Source organism: Lytechinus pictus, chromosome 11, assembly GCF_037042905.1.
Source record: "Lytechinus pictus isolate F3 Inbred chromosome 11, Lp3.0, whole genome shotgun sequence".
Lineage (NCBI taxonomy): Eukaryota > Metazoa > Echinodermata > Echinoidea > Temnopleuroida > Toxopneustidae > Lytechinus > Lytechinus pictus.
The window spans coordinates 28,023,173-28,049,916 of NC_087255.1; the positions used below are offsets into that span (position 1 = coordinate 28,023,173).

At 36.3% G+C, this 26,744-nt stretch overlaps 1 protein-coding gene across 1 annotated transcript; it reads right to left on the reverse strand.

Annotated features, from left to right (window-relative positions):
• Window positions 1-8,417: 8,417 nt before the first annotated feature.
• On the reverse strand, window positions 8,418-25,770 carry LOC129271620 (solute carrier family 23 member 1-like). Its single transcript, XM_064106256.1, has 13 exons — window positions 25,464-25,770; window positions 23,928-24,147; window positions 21,714-21,871; window positions 17,561-17,649; window positions 17,250-17,302; window positions 16,077-16,258; window positions 15,335-15,455; window positions 14,673-14,829; window positions 13,947-14,200; window positions 12,774-12,903; window positions 12,075-12,218; window positions 11,644-11,739; window positions 8,418-10,738 (listed from the first exon to the last, which is right to left on the reverse strand). The coding sequence occupies exons 2-13, from the start codon at window positions 24,117-24,119 to the stop codon at window positions 10,428-10,430; spliced, it is 1,887 nt and encodes a 628-aa protein (XP_063962326.1). The 5' UTR covers window positions 24,120-24,147; window positions 25,464-25,770; the 3' UTR covers window positions 8,418-10,427.
• Between the last annotated feature and the right edge of the window lie 974 nt (window positions 25,771-26,744).

The window sequence follows — 26,744 nt, forward strand, 5'->3', positions numbered from 1 at the left end:
TGGACGTGGCCTTCACCTTTAAGGAAGATAATGATCCAACGAAAAGAAGCATGGACAATCAGTTACTTGATTAAAGGAGAATTAAAACCCTTGAAACCAGCTGAATCCATATCAAAGAGAAAAATCAAAGAAACATATTGTTGAAAGTTTGAGGAAGATTGAATGAATAATAAGAAAGTTATGAGCATTCGAATATTGAGATCACTAGTGCCATGTAGATCCTCCCAACGGCAATGCGACCAAGATCTGTGATATCACACACGTACAACTCCCTCATTACTTTAGTACTTATTTCACTTATATTCTCACTTTTATACAGTCTATCACAAGGTGAGGTGTTCTCTTTATGAGATGACAAGTACAGAGGTTTTACAACATTATATCATTGATGAATCGTTTGTCATATGATTAGAATGAGCAAAAAGAGATGTTTTGGGGTATATTTTCAGTGTCCAAATGGGAGAGTTGTACGTGTGTGACATCACAGATCTTGGTCGCATTGCCAATGCATTAGTGATCTCGACATTCAAATGCTCATAACTCTTTTATTGCTAGTCCTATTTTAATCAAAGTTTTGTTGATTTTATTCTTTGATTTTTCTGCTTTCACAAAAGCTAACTTGCTCCAAGAGTTTCATTCTCCTTTAAATAAATCCACGTGTAAAGTGCAATAAGGATGTTTATGACAAATATTAGGGAAGACAGCGGATACAAGCCCTCACGACAGGTAATAGAGAACATTCACGATTTCCAGGGTTGATATTAGATTTGATTCCAAAGTGTCATTGCAAGATAAAATCATGGTCTTATTAGGCAAATGGCACTTTAAAACTTCCGTGTGATACGATGAATATGAGTGTTGGAGGACAGCCTATATGAGCACTCAAGGTATGTTATTAGATATTCACGTTTCTCATGATTTATATTTGATTTGATATTAAAGGAGAATGAAACCCTTGAAACCAGCTGAATCCATATCAAAGAGAAAAATCAAAGAAACATATTGTTGAAAGTTTGAGGAAGATTGAATGAATAATAAGAAAGTTATGAGCATTTGAATATTGAGATCACTAGTGCCATGTAGATCCTCCCATCGGCAATGCGACCAAGATCTGTGATATCACACACGTACAACTCCCTCATTACTTTAGTACTTATTTTACGTATATTCTCACTTTTATAGAGTCTATCACAAGGTGAGGTGTTCTCTTTATGAGATGACAAGTACATAGGTTTCACAACATTATATCATTGATGAATCGTTTGTCATATGATTAGAATGAGCAAAAAGATATGTTTTGGGGTATATTTTCAGTGTCCAAATGGGAGAGTTGTACGTGTGTGACATCACAGATCTTGCAAGTTAGCTTTTGTGAAAGCAGAAAAATCAAAGAATAAGATCAACAAAAGTTTGAGTAAAATAGGACTAGCAATAGAAGAGTTATGAGCATTTGAATGTCGAGATCACTAATGCTATGGAGATCCTCCCATTGGCAATGCGACCAAGATCTATGATGTCACAGATGAACAACTCTCCCCTTTTGGACACTGAAAATATACCCCAAAACATCTCTTTTTGCTCATTCTAATCATATGACAAACGATTCATCAATGATATAATGTTGTGAAACCTCTGTACTTGTCCTCTCATAAAAGAGAACACCTCACCTTAATTGTGATAGACTATATAAAAGTGAGAATATTAGTGAAATAAGTACTAAAGTAATGAGGGAGTTGTACGTGTGTGACATCACAGATCTTGGTCGCATTGCCAATGGGGGGATCTACATGGCATTAGTGATCTCAATATTCAAATGCTCATAACTTTCTTATTATTCATTCAATCTTCCTCAAACTTTCAACAATATGTTTCTTTGATTTTTCTCTTTGATATAGATTCAGCTGGTTTCAAGGGTTTCATTTTCCTTTAAGAAATCGATTCAGTGATCTTGACGATATCAGAGCAATATCCTACCACATTATGCAAACATTATAACATCAATACAGGAATTATACTTTCATTGTCATGGTTGTCACAACCAAAACGGAAAATGGAAATAAATATAAAACTGTTTTTAGATACGGAAAAAGAAAATATTACATTGCATTTTATAGAATGAGTTTGATCCTTCGTAAGATTTAATCATACTAATACCACTTTCACACCAAAGACATATAACGGAATAAAAACATTTTTTAAACCCGTTTTGGTATGACCACTCGGCAAAGCGTCATATTTTAAAACGGAATCAAATATTCCGCAATCTACGTGTGAGGTCTATCACTACGTTTTGAAAACGGAATATTCAAAATACGACGCTTTATGTTTTGGTGTATACAGAGAAAAGGAAATAAAGCGGAATGAAATGTCAAAGGTCAACCACATTCCCACCAAAAACCTGGAAACTGCGGAAAATGATCGAGTGAAAGCGCGGGTATCTTTCATCTTTAGCATTCGTACACAAGTTTAAAACGATTTTTATTTATTTTTATTATTTATTTCAAATCCTTATCCAGAGTAGCCCGTTCAGCTTTATACAAACAAATATGTAAAAATTACACAATATATACAATTAAAACAATTCACGATCGAGTGAAAGCGCGGGTATCTTTCATATTTAGCATTCGTACATGAATTTAAAAATTAAACTATACATACAAAAAAAAATTACTCAGTAAATTCAACAAATCGCAATAAGTTAAGTAATAGTCATTTATTTTATCCTGAATAACTGATTAGTTTTGTTACGTATAAGTTTGTGCTACCATACCGCGCGCTTATACAGCTAGGGATTGCAAAATGCATGGTGGGTAATAACGTATTTCCGCACTCTCTTACACCGTATTATTACGCTTTCGCTCATTCGCTCAATTCATTGGGTTTAGTGTGAACAGAAACCAGAAGCGTTGATTTTGGAAGCGTTTTGAAAGTGAAGCGTCGTGAAATATAATATAACGGCATAGATATTAAGTTTCGGCAGTGTGCAAAACAGTATGAAGAATCTAAACTGCGCTAGTAAAAAAATATTGGTGACACTTTTATATCACTCTTTTTCAGCAAATGCTACATGCTTGCACAAGAAACCGCAATTTGCTCTTTCATCTTGACAATGGGACTTTCATCATTTGAACATTCAAAAGACGGTGGAATGTGGAGACGGTGAATGTGACACTTACAGCACAATTATGAAATGATATCAAAGTGCAATGCTCTCGATTCTCCGTTTGTATAACAATAGCCAATTTGGATTTCGACAGTAGTCTGCAAACCAATAAACCAACGAAGCCACGCGATCCCTCAGAGCATTTTCTTTGCTTCTATTAAAGGTATTCCGGTCGAATACCTTTTAAAAAAATCCAGAGCCTTGATTTTGCCAAGTTGCTAACTTACAAGTCCGAGAGAGATGTCACAAGTTAACTTTAACAACTCGGTAAAGCAAGAACTTACAGATATTTCCACCATGTCCACAGGAGCGATTTTTCAGAGCCTATCGCTTGCCTTTGTCGGCCTCCTCGTGTTTCTCACAAACATAAGTTCTCTCATAATCATCTGGAAGCAAAATGATGTATTTGGAGAGGCAACACGTCTCTTCTATATAGCTGTTGGAGTAGTTGACCTGATAGGTGGTCTAACGGGCTGTGTGTTCTTCTCTGTGTACTTCATCGGTTCAAAGTGGCCTTTTAATGTCCAATCTTGTCAAGTTGTGCACTGGTTTTATATCTGCTGCCTTGGAGGTTCCGCCACAATTTTGTCATGTATCAGCTCCGACCGATATCTCGCAATCACCAGACCATTCAAATACCACCGATGGATCACTCCAAGGCGGGCTAAAGTATGGTTGACCGTTACTATGCTGATCCCGCTTACAATATTCTCTTCTGGGTTAGTTCCTAGCTCACCGATTTCGAAACTTTCAAGTTACATGTGCTACACTCCTAAGGAAAGAACAGTATACCACCTCTCGCCACATGATCGTAACACAATCGTCATTGCATTCTCCTTTGCCGTACTACCGGTCGGGATAGGAATTGCGGTGAACGTTGCCTCTATGATGATTTCCGTACGTCAAGAGCGAGCCCTGGCTGCGCAACTGGTCTTACGATCGTCGCAAGAAAATCCTACGGAGAACCGTCGCATGCAATATAAAGGTGTCAAGACAATTTTCCTGATAAGTTTGGTCAATGTCATCACATGGTTGCCGGCAATGGTTCGACTAAGCTATCCTCTTTTTCGTGAAGAGGGTAGCACTGATGATATCCCGACGTGGTTAGATCATACCCTGCTCCTCCTCACCTTGACCAACTTCTGGAGTAACGCGCCAATATTTGCTCGAACTAACGTGGCTTATCGTAATTCTGCTAAAACTCTGTTTCGATCACTGTTCTGTCAACATATTCCACGTAATCCTAGAATTGTTCCTAACCAACGCGTCATCGTCCCAGACACAGCGAGAACACAAGAGTCGCATCATCATCATGATCATCAGTAAACTGAATTACGTCTGCAAAGTGCAGCATTCATTCAGTACGTTTGGTTTCCATTTCCACATACTTCTGCTTTAAGTTCATTTTTCAAAGGTGACCCGTTACAAAAGAAATCAGATCTAAAATGTTTTCCATGGAACCTTGTTCACATGGCATATTGGTAGATGATCACATTCGATGTCACAAATCCAACTTTGTTATTCTTTTGATGAATTTGGTCCAACCGTCGGTACTGAGTTTCTGCAATATGTCTTTTATCAACCAACCTAATTTCAGCGAGAACCCATGACCCAATTCCATGAAATGATACTTTACTTCATTAAACCTGACACTTTCAACTTTATCACTTTTTTCATTTATGGATAAATTTCTCATCATTCTATCATCGGTGCCATGGCAGTAGTTGGACCTGAGGACAACCATGGACCTACTAGTATGGGACAACATGTCGAACCATAAGACTACAGTCATATCAGAGACCACAGACCGACAAATCTATAAATTACGTTAATAGCAATGACATATGTGACTCGTCCTGTCAAAAGCAGACAGAAATCGATTTTTTCAATTATAATTTTTTTTGAAATTATGATTCTCCATTTCTCAAGCTTTAATTTGGTATATAGCACATGCTAAGGGACATAGTATTTGCTGAGAAAATAGTCTTTAAATGTCCCAGGTACGAGAGTTCATAAAAAGTATTTTTACGAGAAAATCGCTTCTGAAGTTTCGCCCGCTTTCAGACTTCTCGGAGCCTTTTTCACATGTTTCACGCGGAAACTCATCCCTTCATTGACTGAAAGTGCTTAGCAACCGTCAATGATTTACAATAAAATTGGGTTTTCCTGAATCCTTGAGATCTCTCCTCAAAGAAAATAAGTTTTTGTAATCGTTTCAACCATTAATTATACGTTTTTTTAAGAGAGAAATACAAGCTATTTTATTGGACAGTGATGCATTTTGCGTGGCTTTTGCCGTGTCTGGTATTGTTCTCTGTCTATTGTCACATTGTGCTTTCAGTTGCGATTGTGCGTGGCGTCCATGTTGAATGCGGACTGAACCTTTTTTAGTCTATACCAGCGCCTGTATCGGCCCTATACTACCATGAGTCTAATCCGGGAGTTTAATCTGCTATCTCCTCATTTTTTCTTCTCCTTCTTCTCTTCCTTCTTTTTTGAAGTTATTATCAATTTCGTGGCATCTTAAGAACTTGCATCACCTTTATGAGAAGAGTTTAAAACGTAAAATGCCGGGGTAAAATGAGTAAAGCGAACTGTGTTTATACCACCGTAAAAACCAACACACAGAGGCACACGCCGTCTTTGTTTTTATTCCGCTTTATTTTTCTTCCATGAAGGATATTTTCACAGATGTGTTTCTTAATATCATGCAAGAAGTCTAACATCCCCTCACTCATAGACCCCACTTTTTGTTAAGAACGTGTTACGTTTAACTCTTAGTGTTCGTTCTCTTTAAAATTGATTAACAAAACTCACTTCCACTGCCGATCAATCTTTTAAGGATTTGAAAATCTTTCTTTTGAAAATGTTAAAAACGCTAATGAAAATATCGTAATCATGATTAAAAGAAACTTTCTTAATTCTGCATATCCTTGATAATTTCAATGAAATTAATTAATCCTCACATACGACCGGTTTTTTTTAATACGTCTTGTCCTTGGTTATTTCGCGTTCATTGTTCATTATCAAATCTGTCTTTTTTTCTACGTAAAGGCCTATGCTTGCACCATCAAAAGTAGTAATAGGAATCTGGACAGATTGGTTTCTTATTTATTTTTGTTATGATTGTGTTGTTTGTATTTCGTCATGAAGGCCTACTTAAGCCAGTCACAGATGCTAACTCGAACATAATTGTTTGTTTTTTAATTATGATTTTCTATCATAACTTTTTAATTAAACCACAAGCAAGATTCAGTATTGATGCCATGTTTTTTTATCAACCATCAAAGAACGCTATTATGCCTATGACAAATTAATATAAAGCTTATTAGTCATTATTCTTGAATTGGTTAGAAGATATTTCATTTTAATAGCCAGTAATATTGAGATACGGATAAAATATCAAGCTCCTAATATATTTTTTATATTGTATATTGTATAAATCAGTCAGTTTGGAGTTGATGTGATTGTATCATGTACCTTCTCTACCACCTTCATGTTATCCGTACAATCATACAAACCTTGAAGTAATATTTCTGCAGCTGAGGATTGATATTCTCGGGAGACATAATAATCATATAGTAAATTTTGTTTCCATGAAGTGTCGAAATGTCTGATCCCGCTTCGTTTCCTGTATCGCAGAAATTTTCTTTGAACCCAATCTAAATACTTTTTCCTTTACATAAACTATTATTGAATTTTCAATACGAAATGTCACAGATGAATGTATGGTAGTAGTATTGAAGACCGCATCAAACGACGGTAAATTGTATCTAAAAGGTAAACCGAAATATATTTTTTTTTAATGATATTTTATTTCTTCCTCAGATATTACGTATGAAAATAATATATTAGATTCAATAATATACATTGCATAATTCGATTTGTAAATACTGTAACTTGATTATGAAACAATACTGTAAAATCCGAAATAGGGTAAATTCTAATTAAGTCTATATTTTCTTTAACGATTTCGAATAAAATGGGAATACCATTATCAAAGGAAAGCTCTACACTTATGAATCGTAATAAATTGTATTAAAAGACACACACGCACACCCATGCACCCTCACGCACACACACACACGCACACACACATATATATATATATATATATATATATTGTAAAGAGATGGATGAAGAGAACAATGGTAGGCGTAGCTTAAATATATATATATATAGCACCGGCGTTCAAAGCTGGGGGCCCAGGTTCGATTCCCGGCAGAGACATTTTCCAAAGGGTAAATAGCTCTGGGGAACCTTGATTTAAGCTACGCCTACTATTGTTCTCTTCATCCATTTCTTTCACACTATATATATATATATATGTATATATATATGTATATATAAATTCAGAATCACACATACAAAAATAATTTCAATGGTAGCAAAGAACATTTCATCACTGTTAGAAGGCTGGTATACGAATTGTGTTGTTCAGATAAATAATGAATGATAAGTTTTACTCTATATTGTCCCGTTTATAGGCAACTTATATATCACGGTCGCTTAATTATTTCATTTTGTAAAAATGTTAAATTCGTTGTATTATCCCGTGTGATTTCGAAATCAGGCCTGTGTATCGTGTGTATGAAGTGCACAAAACATTATTTTGTAAATTTGATAAGGGGAAGGATAACTTATTAGGCCTATCTGCCTTAAATTTGGGATTTTTTTAAAGGGGTGCATTTTGTCCCAAAATATTTTACATGCACAAAAAGGTCATCACTATAAAATTGAAGAGAGAGAAAAAAAAGAGAAAGAAACAAATTGAAAGATGTTTGGTCTTAATAAAAGTGACGAAAATTTCGGGTCCCCCTCCCCTCCTGGATCCTTGCCTGCCCAAGGCGCAGTCTGTGTCCGCCAATGCGTCCAGAAAAAAGTAAATATTCCTACGGATTTGCGAGGTTCACTTCCCATCACTAATGTTTCCCTTATATATCTACGGAAAAGATGCGGACGATACGTATAGATGCGGATTCTGGCGTCCACTTGCGGATAATCTTACAAATTGATGCGTTATTTGTTCTTTCGACTTGCGTAATCTTCCGGATACTTTTGAACACTTGCGGATATTTACGGACAGGTGCGGAAGGTTACGGATTGTTACGAATAATTATAAACAAGGCTCGGAACTTCCCCTGGCCAAATAGTGTATATGAGAAAGTAGCTTTATACCTCCAAAGTAACGACCCGTCAAACGAAAGATTTTAATAAGATTCTGAAATAACTAAAGACAAGGCAGACATTATTTCCAATACAAATTTTTTTAAATGGCAAAAATACAATCACAAAAAGATAGATATGTAAAACATTATAGTTAAAAAGGAGGAAACTAAAGTGTAAAAATAAGCATTTTTACATAATCGAAAGAAAGTTTTACCCAAAATATATGTACATTTTTTTACTGAAAAATGGTGTATGAGAAAAGCCAATGTATGGCTTGTCAAAAAGGTATTTTAATACCAAAACGTGCATAAGAATATTAACTAAAGTACATTTCTTATTTCTTGTCAACAAATTATTGAAAAAATTTTAAAACAAAAACAGATTATATCAATTTAGAAAACAATAATAATGATAATAGAATATAGGTTTCCTATCAATAACAAACTAATAAACAAGGAAACTTCTTTAAAATTCCTTGGTGAAAAGATGACATAAACCTTTCGTGGAAAGTCAGTATAAATGACATTTATAAAATATCACGTACTGTTGGTTTTACATGTTTCATGAGTATTAGTAGACTTGACATTCATCTCGCCATTTATTCGCACTAATCTATATAAGACAATGATCTTGCCTTGTCTAACATATTGTAATATAATATGAGGTAGCACATCATCCCATTTGTAACAAAACTAATTTTTATTGCCAAAACGTACAAAAAGAATAATCACTAAATAATTCAACATAATATATTTCCCATACAGACCCATCGTTTCGGAAGCTTACAATTTTCGAGTATTTATGATTTTACATCACTATATTCTTACTTTTTTGTGTGTTAATCCAAAGGGACCCTATATACTGTATAGATACTTTCAACATTTAACCTCTTAATGGTAATATAAATACTCAACACGAAACATTAATGACTTTTATCTCCGAGTTCGATTTGGACAACAGAAATTGAAATGTGTCCATCTCTATCGTGACGATAGAGTAGGCCTACCAGTTTGTTATCATTATATTATTCCAATCTTGAACTGTTAATGCGCAGAACTTGACATCGATAGGTCTCTGGCCTATGCCAGTCACCTACATTCACTGCATATTTGGTTTTACCCTTTTCTGAAGTAATTGTACTGATTTTTCTTGTAATGATTGTTTTTCTTTATTGTTCATGTTTTCAATGGATATGAATAAAATGAATTTGATCTTGAATTTAAAAATTTCCCCAAGAAGCGAGGTGGTAGGGCAAGGGGAAGGCAGAACGGGTGGTTAGGGGCTCCCTTCTGTAAATGGACGTGATTGTCCGCGGCATCTGTACCTGTCCGTAAACAATTCAATTTCAATTCAATTTCAAACGGACGAAAGTGTTTGGATACGAGTAAATTTTTATGGATTATCTGCGTCCAAGCTCTGGATATTTACGAATGTTTACGTTCATTTACTCTGACTTGCGGAAGTCAGCATCCGTGGCGACTCTCTGCGAAATTTTAAACATTTCACAATTTCGAAGGGTGGCGCCGTAAATCTGCGTCTCACTTCTGATCAATTACGAAGAGTTACGTTTATTTACGACCCTGCGGATGACTGCGTCCATGTCATTCATATGTATCTGGGTGTTTTTTTTACTTTGTAACTTTTTAATTGTGTTTTTTGCCAAATAAATTGAAATTGAATTGAAATGAAATTAGCAATACATGAAGCCATACCAACACTTGAGAAACGACACGCACATGAAGAGGACAAAGTAAGGAACTTTGTGCCCGCTTGACCTTTAGGAGTACTTTTAGGCGTTTCGGTTGGCCTCAAAAGAACGCGTTGTTGGTATGTCCATTTTTTTTTTTACATCGACGAATAATCATTTGCTCGTGACGAGATGGTGATCCACTCCACCGACCTGGTATGCCATCAAAACATAGCAAACTATTATCAAAGAGCTTTTGCTCGTGCACGTCAAAATCGAAATGTTCCAAGTGATGATTATATAAACAAATCTTTGCGCTAGGAATGTTTCTTATTATAACAATCTGATGAACCTGGGCAATTTGAAATTATTTTAAACCAGTTATTATTGAAATGGATGACTGTGATGTCACACTGTCGTCTCCAGTCTTTCCAGGGCTTCGACTTCCAGGGATTTGATTTCGTCATATTTCTTCGATTTCCTCTTCCAAAAACGAAACTTTGGTATGCAGCTGCATTCTGTTGGTGTATACGTCGGACAAAAGGGAATCTTCGATGTATATTTACAGGCTCTGATGAGGGACATTCCATAAGGGAAATCATAACCTTCTCTGACGAGCCGAGACACTTCTTTCTTGAGCTCGTCGTCATCAATATCATCATCGTCGTCATCGCCGCCCGCTTGTATCATCGCCCCCATACCGCGTTCAGCAGGGGTACCTGTGAAGAAGAAGAGTAGTTATAGTTTTATGGGATTCATCAAGAGACAAAGTATTATTTGATTTATATGGGAATGCATGTACTCTAAATGTATTTTATAGGTTATTTTGCTTCTCAGATTTACTAGTAGACAAATTTCAACCCATTATATCTCCATACTCGACCGTTTATTTTGACGAAGAGAAAAATGTTGACAAATTGAACCTCTCAAAATTTTAAGGATCTATAAACATGATAGAGATATAATGTCTTTTGCCAATTCACGTCCAGAAAAAAGGTTGATGGCGTTGAAAGTCGTAGCTTAAACGTCTTTTGATACATGCACATGACCAAGTTTCATCAAAGTTTAATCAACGATTTGACAGCTTGTGAATGCAAGATACATGAATTTAGTTTATATAATCCGACTACTAGTATCAGATTTCAAATAAGGTCTTAAACTCTTTTAACAAATCAGTCAAATTGACTAGACCAGTAGTCAGCTGGATGCAACTGACAAGTGTAACTAGACATATTATGTCTAGTTACACTTCTGAATTACATTCTAGTCCGGAATAAGTCTGTTCTAGTAAATACGACTAGAAACTTGACAGTCAAATATGACTAGATAACAGATGCACCCTGCTGACCCCATTTACTAGTCATTTTTGACTGATTTGTTTTTAGAGTGTACAGAACAATTATATTATAAGAAAGTAAATAATTTTCAACGAGTGTTACGTTTCCAAGGTCTAAGATCAGGCCCTCTGTGTTATGAACACAACTTCAATAGACCATACGCCTAAATCGATGACGGCTACTGTAAAGGATTATTGTGACGATATACGATTTGTAGCAGTAAAGAAAGGGGGTGAAACGAAAGTTTAGCTGATACATTTCTGTTATTGTTCTCTAATATAACCAACCTCGAATTGTGTTATCAAAGAAGAAACAAGTCACACTCGTAACGAACACGCTAGTCCCGAGAAGAACGGAAATAATTTGATCAGCTGTCGCCGAACCTAGGAAGAAAATAGATTATTGAAGACCGGGGTAAACAGTCTACTCCATCGTATGTATTTTTGCACAATTTGACAATGGGATGTGTCAATGTGTCAAAACCACTTTTTAGACACTATTTATTTCTCTTTCTCTTGTTGTAGGCACTATATATGATTTCTTTAGGCGGGATATGTTTTCGTTGTCACTTCATGTAGAGACCATTAAAATTTGAATTTTGACATGAAGGTGTCCATCCCTCACGTCCAAATCCCCCTCCCTCCCACACACACCGAGTTTACGTCTGGGGAAACCTATTTGCATGTACGAGATAAAGTATATAAGTAAATTCAGAGACCTGTTTGAATAGCATCCGGATATTTCGCCAAATAGTCACTGAGGCATATTCCAAGTGTAATGGAAAATCCAACAATAAAGAGATTTCGTGGAGAGTTCATGTCAACGAATTGGAGATTAGACATGCCCGCTGATAGAACCAGTCCTGAAAATATGATGGAAGATATGAACATAATTGCTTTTAGAATTTTCTTCCAACTGCTAATACACTTTATTTAAAAAAAAAACAATTTCCGAATTATACTTTATATGTCTTCCGCGTTAATGGACTCTTACGTCAGTACATCATTATAGTTTACTCTTGTGTTCACGGCATACAAAGTAGATGGAGTTAATCAACGTGAGCACTGAGCATGCCCAAACTCGAATAACGTTGCCCGACATATCACCTACTAGTGACGACATAATTCTTCACCAAGTAACATCTTTCTCCAGACTCCAGCGTATCGATAAGACGTAATTACGGAGGAGTCCAAAAGTTAACGTATGGCGATGCATTGCAGAAGATACCTTAATTATTTTGCAAAACTTTTCTAATTTATTACATTTAAGGGAAAACATAGTCGATTGTGACCGAGCGAAGTAAAAATTAAATGAAGAAAATGGGCTTTGTAAGTTATCCGTCAATACTACAAAATTTTTGATTCGCCATTCAAATGAAACTAGGAATCCCATTCCCAGGTATTAAATAAAGAATCACCTAAAAGTATTGCAACGATTCCACCTATGACAGGCTCGGGAATGGTTGAAATTGCTGCTCCTATCTTGAGAAAGATTCCAAATCCTACCAGGAAAATGCACATCACCTGAATAACCAAAAGGCTGCTCACCTGTCAACAACAAACACAGTTTCAAAATAGAACTGATTAGTATACAGACAAGTTAGTATTCAACAGTATTACCTCACAAAATAAGTACTTTCAGGACCCCGTTGCATAAAAGTTACTATTATAGTGACGTTGCCATCCAATGGTAACTACCATGGTAACAATGCTAAGCAGCCAATCAGAATCAAGGATTTCAGGGAAGTTACCATTGGATGGCAAAGTTACCATAATAGTATTTTTTATGCAACGGGGCCCGGAGTGATTTACATAACGTGTAGCAAATACGTAAGGGCTCCGAATCCAGAGAAAATATTTGCCACGATTGATTTCGAAGTCATCACCCTCAAACTATCACTTAACAAAGTGGCCTTTGAATAGGCCTAAGGTTTTTATTTCAGGCCATTGGAGATCAAGGCCCATGACATTCCATACACGCATTATAACTGTATTCAAAAGATTCCTGGAAGCTCCGGATTGCTATATGGGCTATCGCAAGTAGAAGCGATCGAGGGCTGGTGTCACACCCGCGTTGAATGTATTTGCCAAACCATTGACCCTACTAATGGCCAAACCTTTTTTTTTAAAGAAGTGTTATCGAGCACAACGGACGGTGTTTCCAAATGCACTTGTGTCGCTGAAACCCCTGTACGTCGATCAGTAAAACACGCTATTGAGGTGGTACTTGACCACGTCCGGGTCCCTTAAACTCTGCCTACGTTTCTAAGTTGTAAGTAAGAGACAACAGGTTAGACCGCCGCTTTAAACGAAGTGGATAAGTAGAACGAGTTCCGTAATGGACTGTGTCAATAGCTCCTACCGAAAATCCATACAATTAGCCAAACATCTACCCAAATGTCTAATCCTACTCTACCGTTAGTCCTAATCCTCGCTCAATTCTGAACAAAACGCCAACAATCAAAATCTCAACACTAACCCACACCTTACTTATCAAGGGAAAATGCAGGAGCAGCAATTGTCGCAGGAGCTAATGTCAGGTTACCGATGGAACAAAACCAGTCACAAAATATGGGGAAAAGAAGATTTACCTTTGTTAATCCAATCACGCTTATGTTACTTGGATAGGACGTTGTAGGAACACCAGCGCCCCAGATACCGGCGAGGAAACCACCGAGGCCTTCAATACCAATTCCTCTATTCAAAGCATGATCCGGTGGGCTAGGAGCACCTGATAGTCTGGCACATATGTAGTAGTCCCCTATGGACTGGACAACAGAGGTAATACCGGCAGCGCACATCCCGAACACACCCCCTGCGGAAACAGTGGGCATTCCCCATTGTCCTATAGGATGTAGGAGAAAGCCACTTGAAACACGAACATCATCAACATCATAAACATATTAAGCCTAAGTGGTGATAATAAAAAAAATGATGATTGCAATAACAATGTAAAGAAAAAAATACGCGTTGATACTTTTCTTGATTTGTAGTCCCGTTAAGGTGTTAACCCAAAACCCAATCATATAAATTCAGGCGGGACTCGTACTAATCAATCGCTTGGTGTCACACTCCGTCGTGGGTGAAGAAATGCTCAGGAAAAGGGTCCAATGTGTCACATGAAGGACAAAATCTGACCCAGAGATGGTCGCATCGGATCACATTATTACCCCCTTGAACGAATTAACTAAGATAATCTTTCGTTCCCTAGTGTCCATTTTGTTTTATCTGACAGTGCCTTGCGAGTGTTATAGTCTTGAGGCATAACAAAATAGAAAAGTTTTGATTTTCTAAGCGAAAATAGTTATTAGTAGTACCTGGATAAGGGAAATAAAACCATTGGGTCCTCGCCACTCCGTCACCATACGCATCGGTACGAGCCAGGAAGCTTGGTGAGTTGGGATCATTAGGAATAGCATCGGTGACGGTTAGGATATAACAGAGTATCCAACCAAGAGTAGTAGCAAAAAAGACCTATTATCACGAAGAGGAATCAGTACAGATACAGGCAAGAGGTACGTAGAACATGTAAAAAAGGGTATAATATCTCTTTTAAATGATATATATATTTCTTTGGAATATATCTTTGAATTTTACCTTTACCATGATTTTATTTTTTATTTCATGCTCAGTGCTATACTTGATTTCCTTTTTGTGTTTTCCTTGTTCAGATCTATTTTGATGTTGGGGAAGAATTTGCATAAAAAGCTTTTTGTAGATCATACGAGGTGGAAGTTCCAGAAGGAATATTGTCTAACACATGTACTGTTACTGTGGGTGTCATCCAGGGTTCCATTCTTGGTCCGATACTTTTCATTATATAAAAAAAACAATGATCGTAAAATAATTACAGAGCATCCACCACTTAACCCGAAAAATAACTCTCACATTTCTGTCTTGCAGAAGACAGAATGTCATCAATATTGATTCACAATGAAAATAGATAATATTTACTCTGATTGCCTATTGTTGTACTCACTGGGAACAGGCGGAATGCTGGATATCTAAAGAGGTGACATCCTTTGGCTTTGCTATATCCAGGACAGGGAACATTGTAGCGGTCGATGTACTGGGAACAGAGCACGATTACCACTATCGTGCTGTTTAACCAATATGGCCGAATACGAGTGGGGGGGGGGTGAGAGAAACAATAAGGTGAAAGACTTTCATATTGAAGACAACCTATCTGTTAGGGTAATATTCTATTGTCAATGAAGGAAGGAAATGTAACCACTAAAGCACACAATTTCGCTTTCATTGATAAATTGAGGATACATTATGGAGTAGCCCATCAAATGAAACGATATACTGGAAAATTATCTTTATTAACTTTGTATATTTTTTGAGAAATCAGAAATCAATTACAAATTTTGTATCCGCCAACCTCGTTTAAATACCTGAATATATTAGCTTCATTATTCGGCAGTAGACTGGAATATAACTTTCGAATGGAATTGTGGCTACCAAAAAAAAATCAACTTAACCTAGTAACCTAGTATAGATGCATTTAAATTCTATGGAATTATACATAAACAATTTTATTTTCCTGTTTTCTATACTCGGCATACTGGTATATACTAAAATTTTGTGCAATACATATATTTAACATTTTGGGGGGTAAAGTAATCTAATTATTGTGTTCTTAATACATTCAAAGGCAACAGGAACTCATATACTCAAAATGAATTTATTTGCATTCAGCACATTGTAGGCCTACTTACAAAGCCGCGACACCCCAGTGGACTCCGCACTTATCTGTTATGATGTAAGCGAGACTGAGGATGAGTGTCGTAATCGTAGTCGCGATGGTTAACGGTCCGATGAATTTCATTAGGAAACTGATGACTCCAAAAACACCGAGTGCCATCTCACAGAGAGAAGACACCATCATTGCCCCTTGAACCTGCAGGGTTATGTAACACGTTACATGAAATGCGTGATATGGAGTAAAATATCCCGCAATCAAAGCAGTGTAAATGATCCGAAGATTGAGATTGACGTATTTTAGCATCCACTTCTCAGACACTTTCTGGAACGTTGAGAATCTATTGAAAATGCCCGTCGAATCACAATGGACAGATTAGAGGTCATTGTCGAAAGTTGGTGGACCGGGACAGTAAATCGTATTTAGATTCAGACCGGACAATAAAAAATACAAATATGTCGTTTGTCCAGACTCCATCACGATACTGCTGTTTTGATTCACCGATTTTCGACAAAGTCTGCTCTGTTTTGAAGGGCTGTTGACAAATTCATTAAATAACCACTCACGATGGCGGTCTCCTGCGTTCATTACATTTTGTTAATGTTCCTTCTTTTATTATTAAAATGTGAAGTATATGCCCACACCATTTTTTTCCTTCAAATTATGTATTATGTTTATATTGTATGCATTATGAATTATTTTGTATATTACAAACAATGTAAATATTTTTGATAATGTATTGTGAACGCAGAAATAAAAATAAAACAAGCAAACAAACAAAACAAAAGATTATCAGCGTATAGAAAGCGCCTACGAAGTAATTGCTAAAATGCCCTGATTTCTTAAGTGAATCATTGTGTTGCCGAGGCTGATGACCAAGGAGAGATATAAGCCACCAGAAAAATATTATCCATTAAAAAAGGCACATTTATCTTGTTTATTATTATCAATATCATCATAATTGGAATGTTAAGGCTTGTTGAGGAAGTTTGATATTGAAGATTCAAATTTATGGCTTGCGCCCATGCAGTAAATAGGATAAAATTTAGATCAAGTATGCGATCTTATTTATTGGGCGCAAGTCAGAAATTCGAATCATCATCATCATTATTTGCATCTATAACCAAATTTTTCTTACCATTTGAATTCTCGGAAACATTAATACGCCAAAACGTTTGATATAACTTACCTCTTGCATACGGCTATAGAATTCGGGGTTGTCCTCGGTATTTGTTGAGTTGGCTAATTAAATCAAGAAAGAAAAGTCTTAATTTTATCTGCCATCATTTCCATTTTCTTAACGGAGATCCGGAGGTTAGGTCTAGATCGAATACTGGTATCGCGTATGGTATTTGAAGAAATGCTGCAATGATTAATCTATTGTTATAATTTAAAATGATCAATATCATTAATATTGTCATTATTGTCCCTTTTAAGACCGTTCTTTTGAGAATTACCAGTGATATTATTAATAAAATCTAAAAAATAGTATTGACTTACCGCTTTGAGCTGGACAAGGTCCTCGCACTCTCATCATAGAAATAATGGGGAGGATGAATACATAATGAGGCCCTTGCACTATGGGGAGTCTACTTGGTCATGGTGGTGGAGAGAATGTAGAAACGAGAAATTGACATTATTTAACACATGAAAACATTTGTTGTTGGCTCTCTGGCTTTTTTTTCTTCGGGGGGCAGTTTATGTTCATTCAGTTTAACGGGTTTTTTGGTCATTTAATGTTATTTGAATTAAACCTTCATTTTTTCATATTTTACTTGCTCGCTTCACTGCTTCGCAAACTATTATATAAATACATCACTGTATCCACAACTCAAAACCACACTTTGTCGCCCGATAATGCCACTGCATTTAACTGACACCATGCATGTTTTACCACCCTTAACGTACTATCATGGTTATAGAATGTTTTGCGTCACATCGATTGCAAAACCTAGTAATGCGTTTTAGATTATCTTCATATTTACTACGTAGCTTGATCTTTTTTTATTAGTTTTCTGAACTTATAAACATGTTCACATCAATAATGGATTTATAAACTAATAAAGTAGGCAACAAAGGTCATGTACTACAGCAAAGAGCAGAATTAATTCATTTATTTTCTATACGCCCTAAAACATGACTTGCCAAAAAAGACGAATATATAAAAGGCTATATAGAATACAAAAGTTCCACCTCTTACCCCTACGCATAACCCTTGTGGCCTACTGATATGATATGTTTTTTTTACTACCGCTTTTTATAAGTCCCTTGATAAATTTATATGAACAAACATGTGCTAGTATCGCACGTGATAGACCTAACACAAAAATGTTAGTGCACCCTGGAAAGTCTGATTAGACGAGGGGAAAATGTAAACTCCAATACCTTCAAATGGAATGTAATAAAATCGGACAGAGACTCCTAATAATTATAAGAAAACCCTGCCAAAATCCTGAGTATACTTTTAGAATTAATTCGGTTTGCATTCTAATTCGTTGAATGAAATGCTATTGGGGACATTCGGGTTAATATTCTCTATTCTTTGATCAAGTTGAGTATATAAGAATTTATATATAACTTTCCTCAAAATCTATGAACAATATGCTTCTCGTTACATCTTATTTATAACTGATGTAATAACATTTTGTGACATCGCGATTATTTATTTGTGGCTTTATGATACATTGACAGATTTAATATAAAGCATCCTACTTCCTTAGCAAAGCTTAAATTGGTCAATATGTTCTTATGGATTAGCTGACTCGGATTCAAGAAGGGGGGATAGTCCTACACGATAACATAACACACACCCTCTCTTATGAGGATCAAAGGTGTACGCAATTAGTACTCTGCATTGCAAGGTTGTGGGTTGAAATCTCAGTATGGACATGAACTTATCATGCACATTTTATTTGCAGGATTATAATTCAGGCGAGAGTGTAAAGAAGAAAAGTCCAAAAGTGATTCATAGTCTTCAAAACGATTTTCTGGACTCGGTGTGATGCGAAAAGGGGTAGCTTTTCCTGGTTGTCAACGGTTACGATAACCAGGTAACAGGTTTTGTCTATCTCTAAATACAATAAGCGCCAGGCCCGGGAAAAGTCTTAGTGCAGCAGACTGTCAAAGTACATAGAGAGTCACATCTGTCATGGCAAATGTTTTGTGCCTTCTACGGAGAAAACATCAGAAAAACATTAAGTTTTGACGTTATACAGTGCGTCCCAAAAAAACTATACACTTTTTGAAATGGCTGCCAAATAAAGAATGTAGCACTTTGGGGAAAAAGACTTACATATATGGAAAGCCAATAAAGTCAACTTTCAAATGACACTAAAAAGCTGGAAAACTATTCAGGCTTGAGCGAGCACTGCCCACTGAAACAAAGGGTATGAAAATTAGGGTGGGCTTGAATTAGCCTTCCAATTTATGTAAGTTTTTGAGAGGCAGAAAATCCTTTCGAACTTGCAAAGTTAAGGGCGTTGTGATAAATGAATGATCAACCGTGACCAGTTTAAGTTGCATAAGCATATTTTATAAATTATCAAATTGAATTTTTGATGCATGAGTGAACACAAATTACACTTTTTGGGCAGCATTTCAACTTTATTATTTGGATCTCTTTTTGGGCAGCATTTCAACTTTATCATGTGGATTTCAGGAATGTGTTCATTGGAGTCGGGAGAATAGGGGGTGAGATAGGACTTAACTGGGAGAAGTAGGTTGATGGAATAAGGCTCAACCGAACATTCATCCCCTGCCCCCTCCCTCTTTCCCGCCCTCTCCTCCTGTTGAGAGACTAATGGCTATTGTCATGTACGCGTGAAGTCCAGAGCAGAATGTTGATTTAATGATTAATTCTGAATTGGGGCATCAACTTTTTCCTATCAATCATTTAATCAACAATTTATCAGTAAATCAACTCATTCAATGTGCTATGTGATCAATCAAACATTCATTTTTTTCAATAAATTATTTCATTATTCATCATAATCATTAAATATCTTGGTAATCATTCAATATCAAAACTGACCATCAGCCACCGGTCACTTGGCAGTTATAAGTTTTGAATACGCTACAATCCAGGAAGTGAGACAGAGAGAGAGGGGGTGGGCTGGGAAATGGTGTTGGAGAAGGGAGGGTACATATGACTTTTAATTTGTAATTTTTAAAGGACAAAAAGAAGAGGAATGCCCTTTTAACCAAGTCTTAGCATATCTCACCCTCTTGCTTGTAACAGGTACTATCACATTACTCTAACTCTCACGAACACACTTCTGAGGTCAACAAGATGAATATGCTACACTAAAATTACAATTGCTTTTCACTCATGATTAAATTTCAATTGAGTAACTCATGCAATTTAATTAGTAACTCATGAAATTTGCCTAAGAAACCAAAACTTATCTCACTCATTAATTTAGCTTAGCAAGTTCCAAAGGACTAACCACAAAAAACAAAAACTGTAAGGCTAATTCCTGCCCAGCCTAGCCGAGCTTAGTCTCTCAGGAGAGAAGCGGGGGGGGGGGGGTTGAGATGGAGAGAGGGGTTGCTAAATGTTCTGTTGACCTTTATCCCATCAACGTACTTCACCTACCTAAGTCATATTACCCCCTCTTCTCCTGACTGTCATGAACACATTGTTGAGATCCACATGATAAAGACAAAATGCTGCACTAACAATTGCAATTCATGATCACTCATGCATTAAATTTCAATTTAATAACGCATTAAATTTTCACAAACAATAAACTGATCACAACTGATCTTTAATTCACCAAATAACCCTCAACTTTGCATGTACCAAACAAAAAACCTGAAAGAAATTGGAAGGCTAATTCCGGCCCACCCTAATTTTCATACCCTTTGTTTCAGTGGGCAGTGCTCGCTCAAGCATGAATAGTTTTCCAATTTTTTTGTGTCATTTGAAAGTTGACTTTATTGGCTTTCCATATCTATAAGTCTATTCCCCCAAAGTGCTATATTTTTTATGTGGCAGCCATTTCAAAAGTGTATAGTTTTTTTTGGGACGCACTGTAGTCTCGCCAGCTGCTAATATCACGTGGACTTTTTACAGAGGGATTTTTAATTCTCAAGTCATTTGAGTTCGTTTGAACATTGTCACTGATTTACAGAACCAACGTTCTACGACTAAGCTTTTCTCATTTCGGATTCGACACTGACTGATAAATCACAACATATGGTTGAACTGCTATTTCATACTTGAACTTTGGAAGTGCAGCATCAAGTACTTTGACTATTTCAATTCCCACATAATTCTCTTAGGACTTGGACGAGCGATACCAGCAAAACATTTCACAAACATGTCTACCTACAATGTACTAAATAAGAACGTCACGTGATCAACGGTTAAGATGATTTATTCATATGATTTATTCATATACTTGTCACTTTTATTGGTTAAGATTGTTCAACAAGTTCATATTGAAACTGAAATTGGCATAAATATAGTTATGTATGGAATTTTCGGTAAGAATATTTTAATGGGCTGTTAAATCTTCTCTCTTAGCCTGTATACATGCAAATACTTTGCTCCTCATGCCATAATAAAACAAGTATAAACAATTCTGCACCCCCTTCCCCAATAATTGAATCCTGGATCCGGCCAACCAAAATGTACATGGGTTTAACTTACCGTACACCAATGGTCGTCATGATGAATGTCTGAAGTCCAGACAAGAAGCAAATGGTGGCGAAGAATTTGGAGAGAAGGGTGATGTTCCCTTCGATGCAGAGAATGGGCCCCAGAATGAATGGCAAAGCGACACATCCACCAAACATTAAAATAAAATGCTATATCAAAAGGAAACATCGAAACCAGTAAAATAGTAAGGCACCAAATATTGAGGCACAGCTTGTTTAATTCTGGTTATGTCATTCTTTATCGCCTCCATCAACTCGTGATTGCTTCAATTTTCAAAGGGAGCCTTCTTGTAATATATGCGCGATTTTGAAGGGGGAAAGTTTTCACGTGCTCGAGAGTGGAAAGGGAGTACCCGCAATTGTAAACATGGTTTTCATTCATTCATTTTGTTATGGATTTTTTTTTTTCAAAATAGTATTGAACCCCGAAAAAAGATATTGATAGATAGACCCTAAAACAAGAAGAACTTTGAAGGAAATGCATTGGGTATTATAGGGGGAGGGGAGAGAGAACAGATTTGACATGCTCTAATTGCCAAAATAGATCTGCGTATGCTTGACCATATCATGGACCCTACTACATGTACTAGGTCCAAGGTTTGACCATGGACCTACTAGTAGGTCCATGGTTTGACAGAAGCGTCACTCAAGTCATCGCATCTCATGTACAATGATGATTTTAACTGAATAAATACATTTATCTTGTTAATAGTATCATGTCTTGATTTATTTTCCTACTCAAAGCAACTCATCAGCTAAAGGGTGTCCAAATTCCAAATTTTAAAGCAAACATTTGCTTAACATTGAGAATAAGCCTTTAAATTACGTTCAACCAAGGGTTCATAAATACCCCCATTTCCAGACTGATGTTTCAAAACCCAGGCCGTTGAACTGCTGCTGAACCATTGGCTTAATAGCTAAGATTTACCAACTCATGGCGATGTAAAGATATTTGTTTAATACCTGTAACATAATGCTAAAGTTTGTGTTTACCTTAAATGTTTACTTTTATTCTATAACTAATTATATTTGTCATCTGTTTTCAACCATGTAGATTCACTAATTGCACTACTTACTTCGCAATGAAAAAAAAACACTTCGAATGATATGTACTTACGTAGACACAGTTATATATTCATATATTGATTCAAATTAATAAAAATTGCTTGGGCTCGAAAGCAGAATTGCATGGACTTTGTCTTTATACATTAAATGTACACTGTAAAAAAAATCGTTAAAAGTTCTTAAAAAGTATTTTCATGACAAAGTGGAAATCGATTCCTGCCCTGTCTCTTCTTATTTTGTCACGTTTACCATCTCCCATTTAAGTTTCTCCTTCCTCCTTCTTTTCTTCTTCTTCCTTTTGTCCATCTATATGTCCATCTCCATATGCTCTATTTTATATATCGAACTGTTAAGTAACTTGTTTAAATTACTTTGAATATGCTTGAATGGAAATGGAATAAAATAATCTAATTTAATTTATTTCTTCTCCGTTTATTTCCATCATATCAACGATTCTAAATGCTAATGCCAAATAATAATGATGATAACGATAATAATTATGATATATAATGATAAAAATAATGATAACAATAATTATAATAATAATAATGATGATGATGATGATGCTGATGATAATAATAATGATAAATATAGTAATAATAATAATGATGATGATGATGCTGATGATAATAATAATAATAATAATAATCGTCATCATCATCTTCATTATCTGGTTAATTTGTTTTTACATAGAATACAGTTTGTATTAGAGTCGTGAAACTACTTAAAAACTGATTACCCCCAAAGATCAGTGAGACCTAAGATCAACCATCAATTCACCTGCAAATAGTAAAAGGTGTGTGGAAGTTATTCCTTCGGGGTCCATCGACTAGGGATTCTTCATCCTGTATTCTGATTGACTTCAATGTAAACTGATAATTCACCAAAAATTAATTCGAAGAAACCTTAAGAAAGCACTAAGGATGATCCAAATGAACTAAAATCTATACCTGACATCATTAGTTATATAATAAATTCTGAACCCCGCGTAAAAAGTACTGATATCTGAGTATTACAAAGTGTCTTGACAACATTACGATACTTCTGCGTCACACACACACACACATCCTCTCCCAAACAATACACACATACACATGCATGTATATGTGACATTGAAAGTATGTAATTATGATATTCTTACTTGGAATGCGAGTACTAATGTTGAAGACCAAGGTGGTCTGTCACTGAGTTTGTACATCATCCGACTCGTCAGCTTACTTAAGATGCGGTCAGCTCTTCTTCTAGCTTCTCCCTGAATCCCCAGGTCTCCATTCTGCCCCTCCATCACGATGACACCATCCCCATCCTTTGCCTTAAGAATGGCAGTTTCCATGGCAACGAAATATACAGATCGGTTAACTCTGTTCAAGGGATGGGGAAAAGGTGGAAACAAACAAAGCTACTGCGTACTCTTTCAGGAACCTGGATAAAACATTGGCGATGTAATGTCAATGTTCTGATCAATCGTTCATTGACTCATAACTGCTGTTATGTGTGCCAAAAGATGGACATGGGCATGAGGGGTATCTCTATAGCGTGCCTTGGGCACTTCTTGTAAGCAATTAGAATGCATGAAATAAGAGCAAAATGTGGAACAATACTAGAAACAGGCTTCTAAATTGTGGAATATTTCGAGCCACCGGAATACATCTGACAGACTGAAGATTGGCGGAATGAAACTGTGGGTGTTAACCAAACCCTAAGGAGAGAATTAATCTTATAGGAAAATTTGAAATTAGAGGAGCAATTTGAAACAGGTTCCATCGGTCAAAAAATAAGAGAGTAATGGAAGTTTGAAAAGTCTTGTTTTATTTCTATGGGGATCCTCAAATTTGCAAACATGCTTCAAGACGGCTGAATTTGTGGAAACTTGCCTCTCCTTAGCACAACAATAATCATAGAAATTATATTTCCCATAATGTCAAGGCCAGAGAGGGATTTTCACAGTTATGTAAGATTAATGGAAAAATCTGAAAATTTGTGTACAAAACAAATGGAGAGTTGTCCACAGAATCAGACATTCTGAAGCATAGCCTATTTGAAGATCTCTATAGAAAGTGATGCAAGATTTTTCAAACTTTTCTTATTCTTTGACCGAGTTTGATGAATCTTGTTTTAACTTGTGCCTTTTAGTTTGTCTTGTTTTCTTTAATGATTCGCGCCTCCAAACAATTATCCTAGTACAACGTTTCGGCGTCATCCAACGGGTCTGCAAAATTATAAATGGCACATGATCATATGACGATTTTTTTTTACAATATCATTAGTATTTTTTTAAACGGACTAGAACTGAATATCCTAAAACCTTAATGAATTTTAGCAATTTATAAATAGAATTTAAACCTAAAAAGATGTTCTTACCTCATGAGAATATAGAATTGAGCACAAGATCATGTACTGGGCGTTTGCCAATTATGTTATTTTACGAACTTCTTATGCAACACTAACATGACATTTCCTATTGCAAAACAGTACATACATGTACTTTCTTTATTCTTCTTCAAATATTGTTACTGGTTAAGCGAGGCTTCAAAGATGTATAGTTGGTAGAAACCATCTTAGAGGAGCAAAATTCTTACCTCAAATGAACAGTAGGCTAATCTCTTATCCATAGTCATTCAGTTACATTCATATAAACAAAGAAAAAAAGTGGTCAAAACTTTTATCATCAACTTACCAATCAGTAACTTTTTCAACTAAAAAAACAACAGCCTGTTTTTCTCCGACAACAGCGTTGAACCCTTCCGCTGCTATAGTTCGTGCGTAAATTGGTGTCTTTCAGCTAAAAACGTTCCCTGTTTGGTAATGTGTATCTGTATGTTCATGACAATGCTCACTCACAAACGGGCTCTCTGATTGGCCAGTCAAAAAGTTGAAAAAGACTTTGCACTCCATTCACCTCTACTGTTGTCAGCTTGCAAACTTTGTACACACGGACTGCTGAATGGTCTGCAAACTGGTGGCCCTGATCGTTGGAGAAAAGCAATTAGTTATATGATGTTGCAGATCACGTGACCCCTTAACCGTGCTCACATTATGCATGACTTCAATTGTCAATATGAGTATTACCCTCTTTGGGCCCTTGAAGTTAAGCTCGGGGTCACCCTGTAAATGTAAATAACCCACTGATATAGAGACCAAAACAAACATGGATAAACGATCAAGGTTGATTCTGAGCATAACCTTGATAATAAGGTTGAAAACGAACAAAAAAAGAGAAAACATTATGTTCTCTATATAAATTATAAAATAATAAAATTTGGACAAGCCAGAAAATAATCCATTGATCCTCGGGTCATCTGGTTAAGGGTCGAACCGTCGGCGAAGGTAAAATGTTCATGAATGAATATACTTCTTGAAAAAATCATGCCCGACAAGCCCTTGGTACCTCTAAGCTAACATGATTTTGTTACTTTCTTTCTGAGAGGTACAAAGATTTTTAGGGCATTATTCTTTCTTTCTCTCTCTCATCTGCCTATCTCTCTTATTACCCGTTCTCTCGCTTTTCTTCTCATTATACCATCCAATATCTCTACCATACCCGCATAACAAACATTGTAGCTCCCCCCTCTCTCTCTCCTTAATGAAAACCAATGGTTATTTTGACTCATTTTCCTGAAGACGACGAGAACGCACTTGTCGAAACGTCGAGTTTGGGTGGTCCTTTTCAGGACCTATAATTGCCCACGAAAGATACGGTGCCATTGCCAGGTAAAAATGGTAGAGGTAAAGATGGCAGAGGCAAAAATGACAGAGGTAAAGATGACATGCTACATCATATCATAGGCGGCGGAAGCGGGGGGGGGCGGTGGTCCTGCCCCCCCCCCCCTAAATTTGAGTTGGTCCCCCTAAACTTTTTTGTTGATAACCATTTTTTTGCTTGTCAAAAAATTTTGGTGGTCCTCCCCTAAAACTTTGGTTTATAACTTTTTTGGTTGCTTGTCAAATTTTTTACCTG

Bases quoted from the DNA above. Each gene is read 5' to 3' on its own strand.
- LOC129271620 (XM_064106256.1), bottom strand. From the start codon at position 24,119: ATGGAAACTGCCATTCTTAAGGCAAAGGATGGGGATGGTGTCATCGTG. The intron at 21,872-23,927 runs GTAAGAATATCA...CTTTTGATATAG, and splicing joins CATTAGTACTCGCATTCCAA to CATTTTATTTTAATGTTTGG. The intron at 12,904-13,946 runs GTAAATCTTCTT...TGTTGTTGACAG, and splicing joins GCGTGATTGGATTAACAAAG to GTGAGCAGCCTTTTGGTTAT.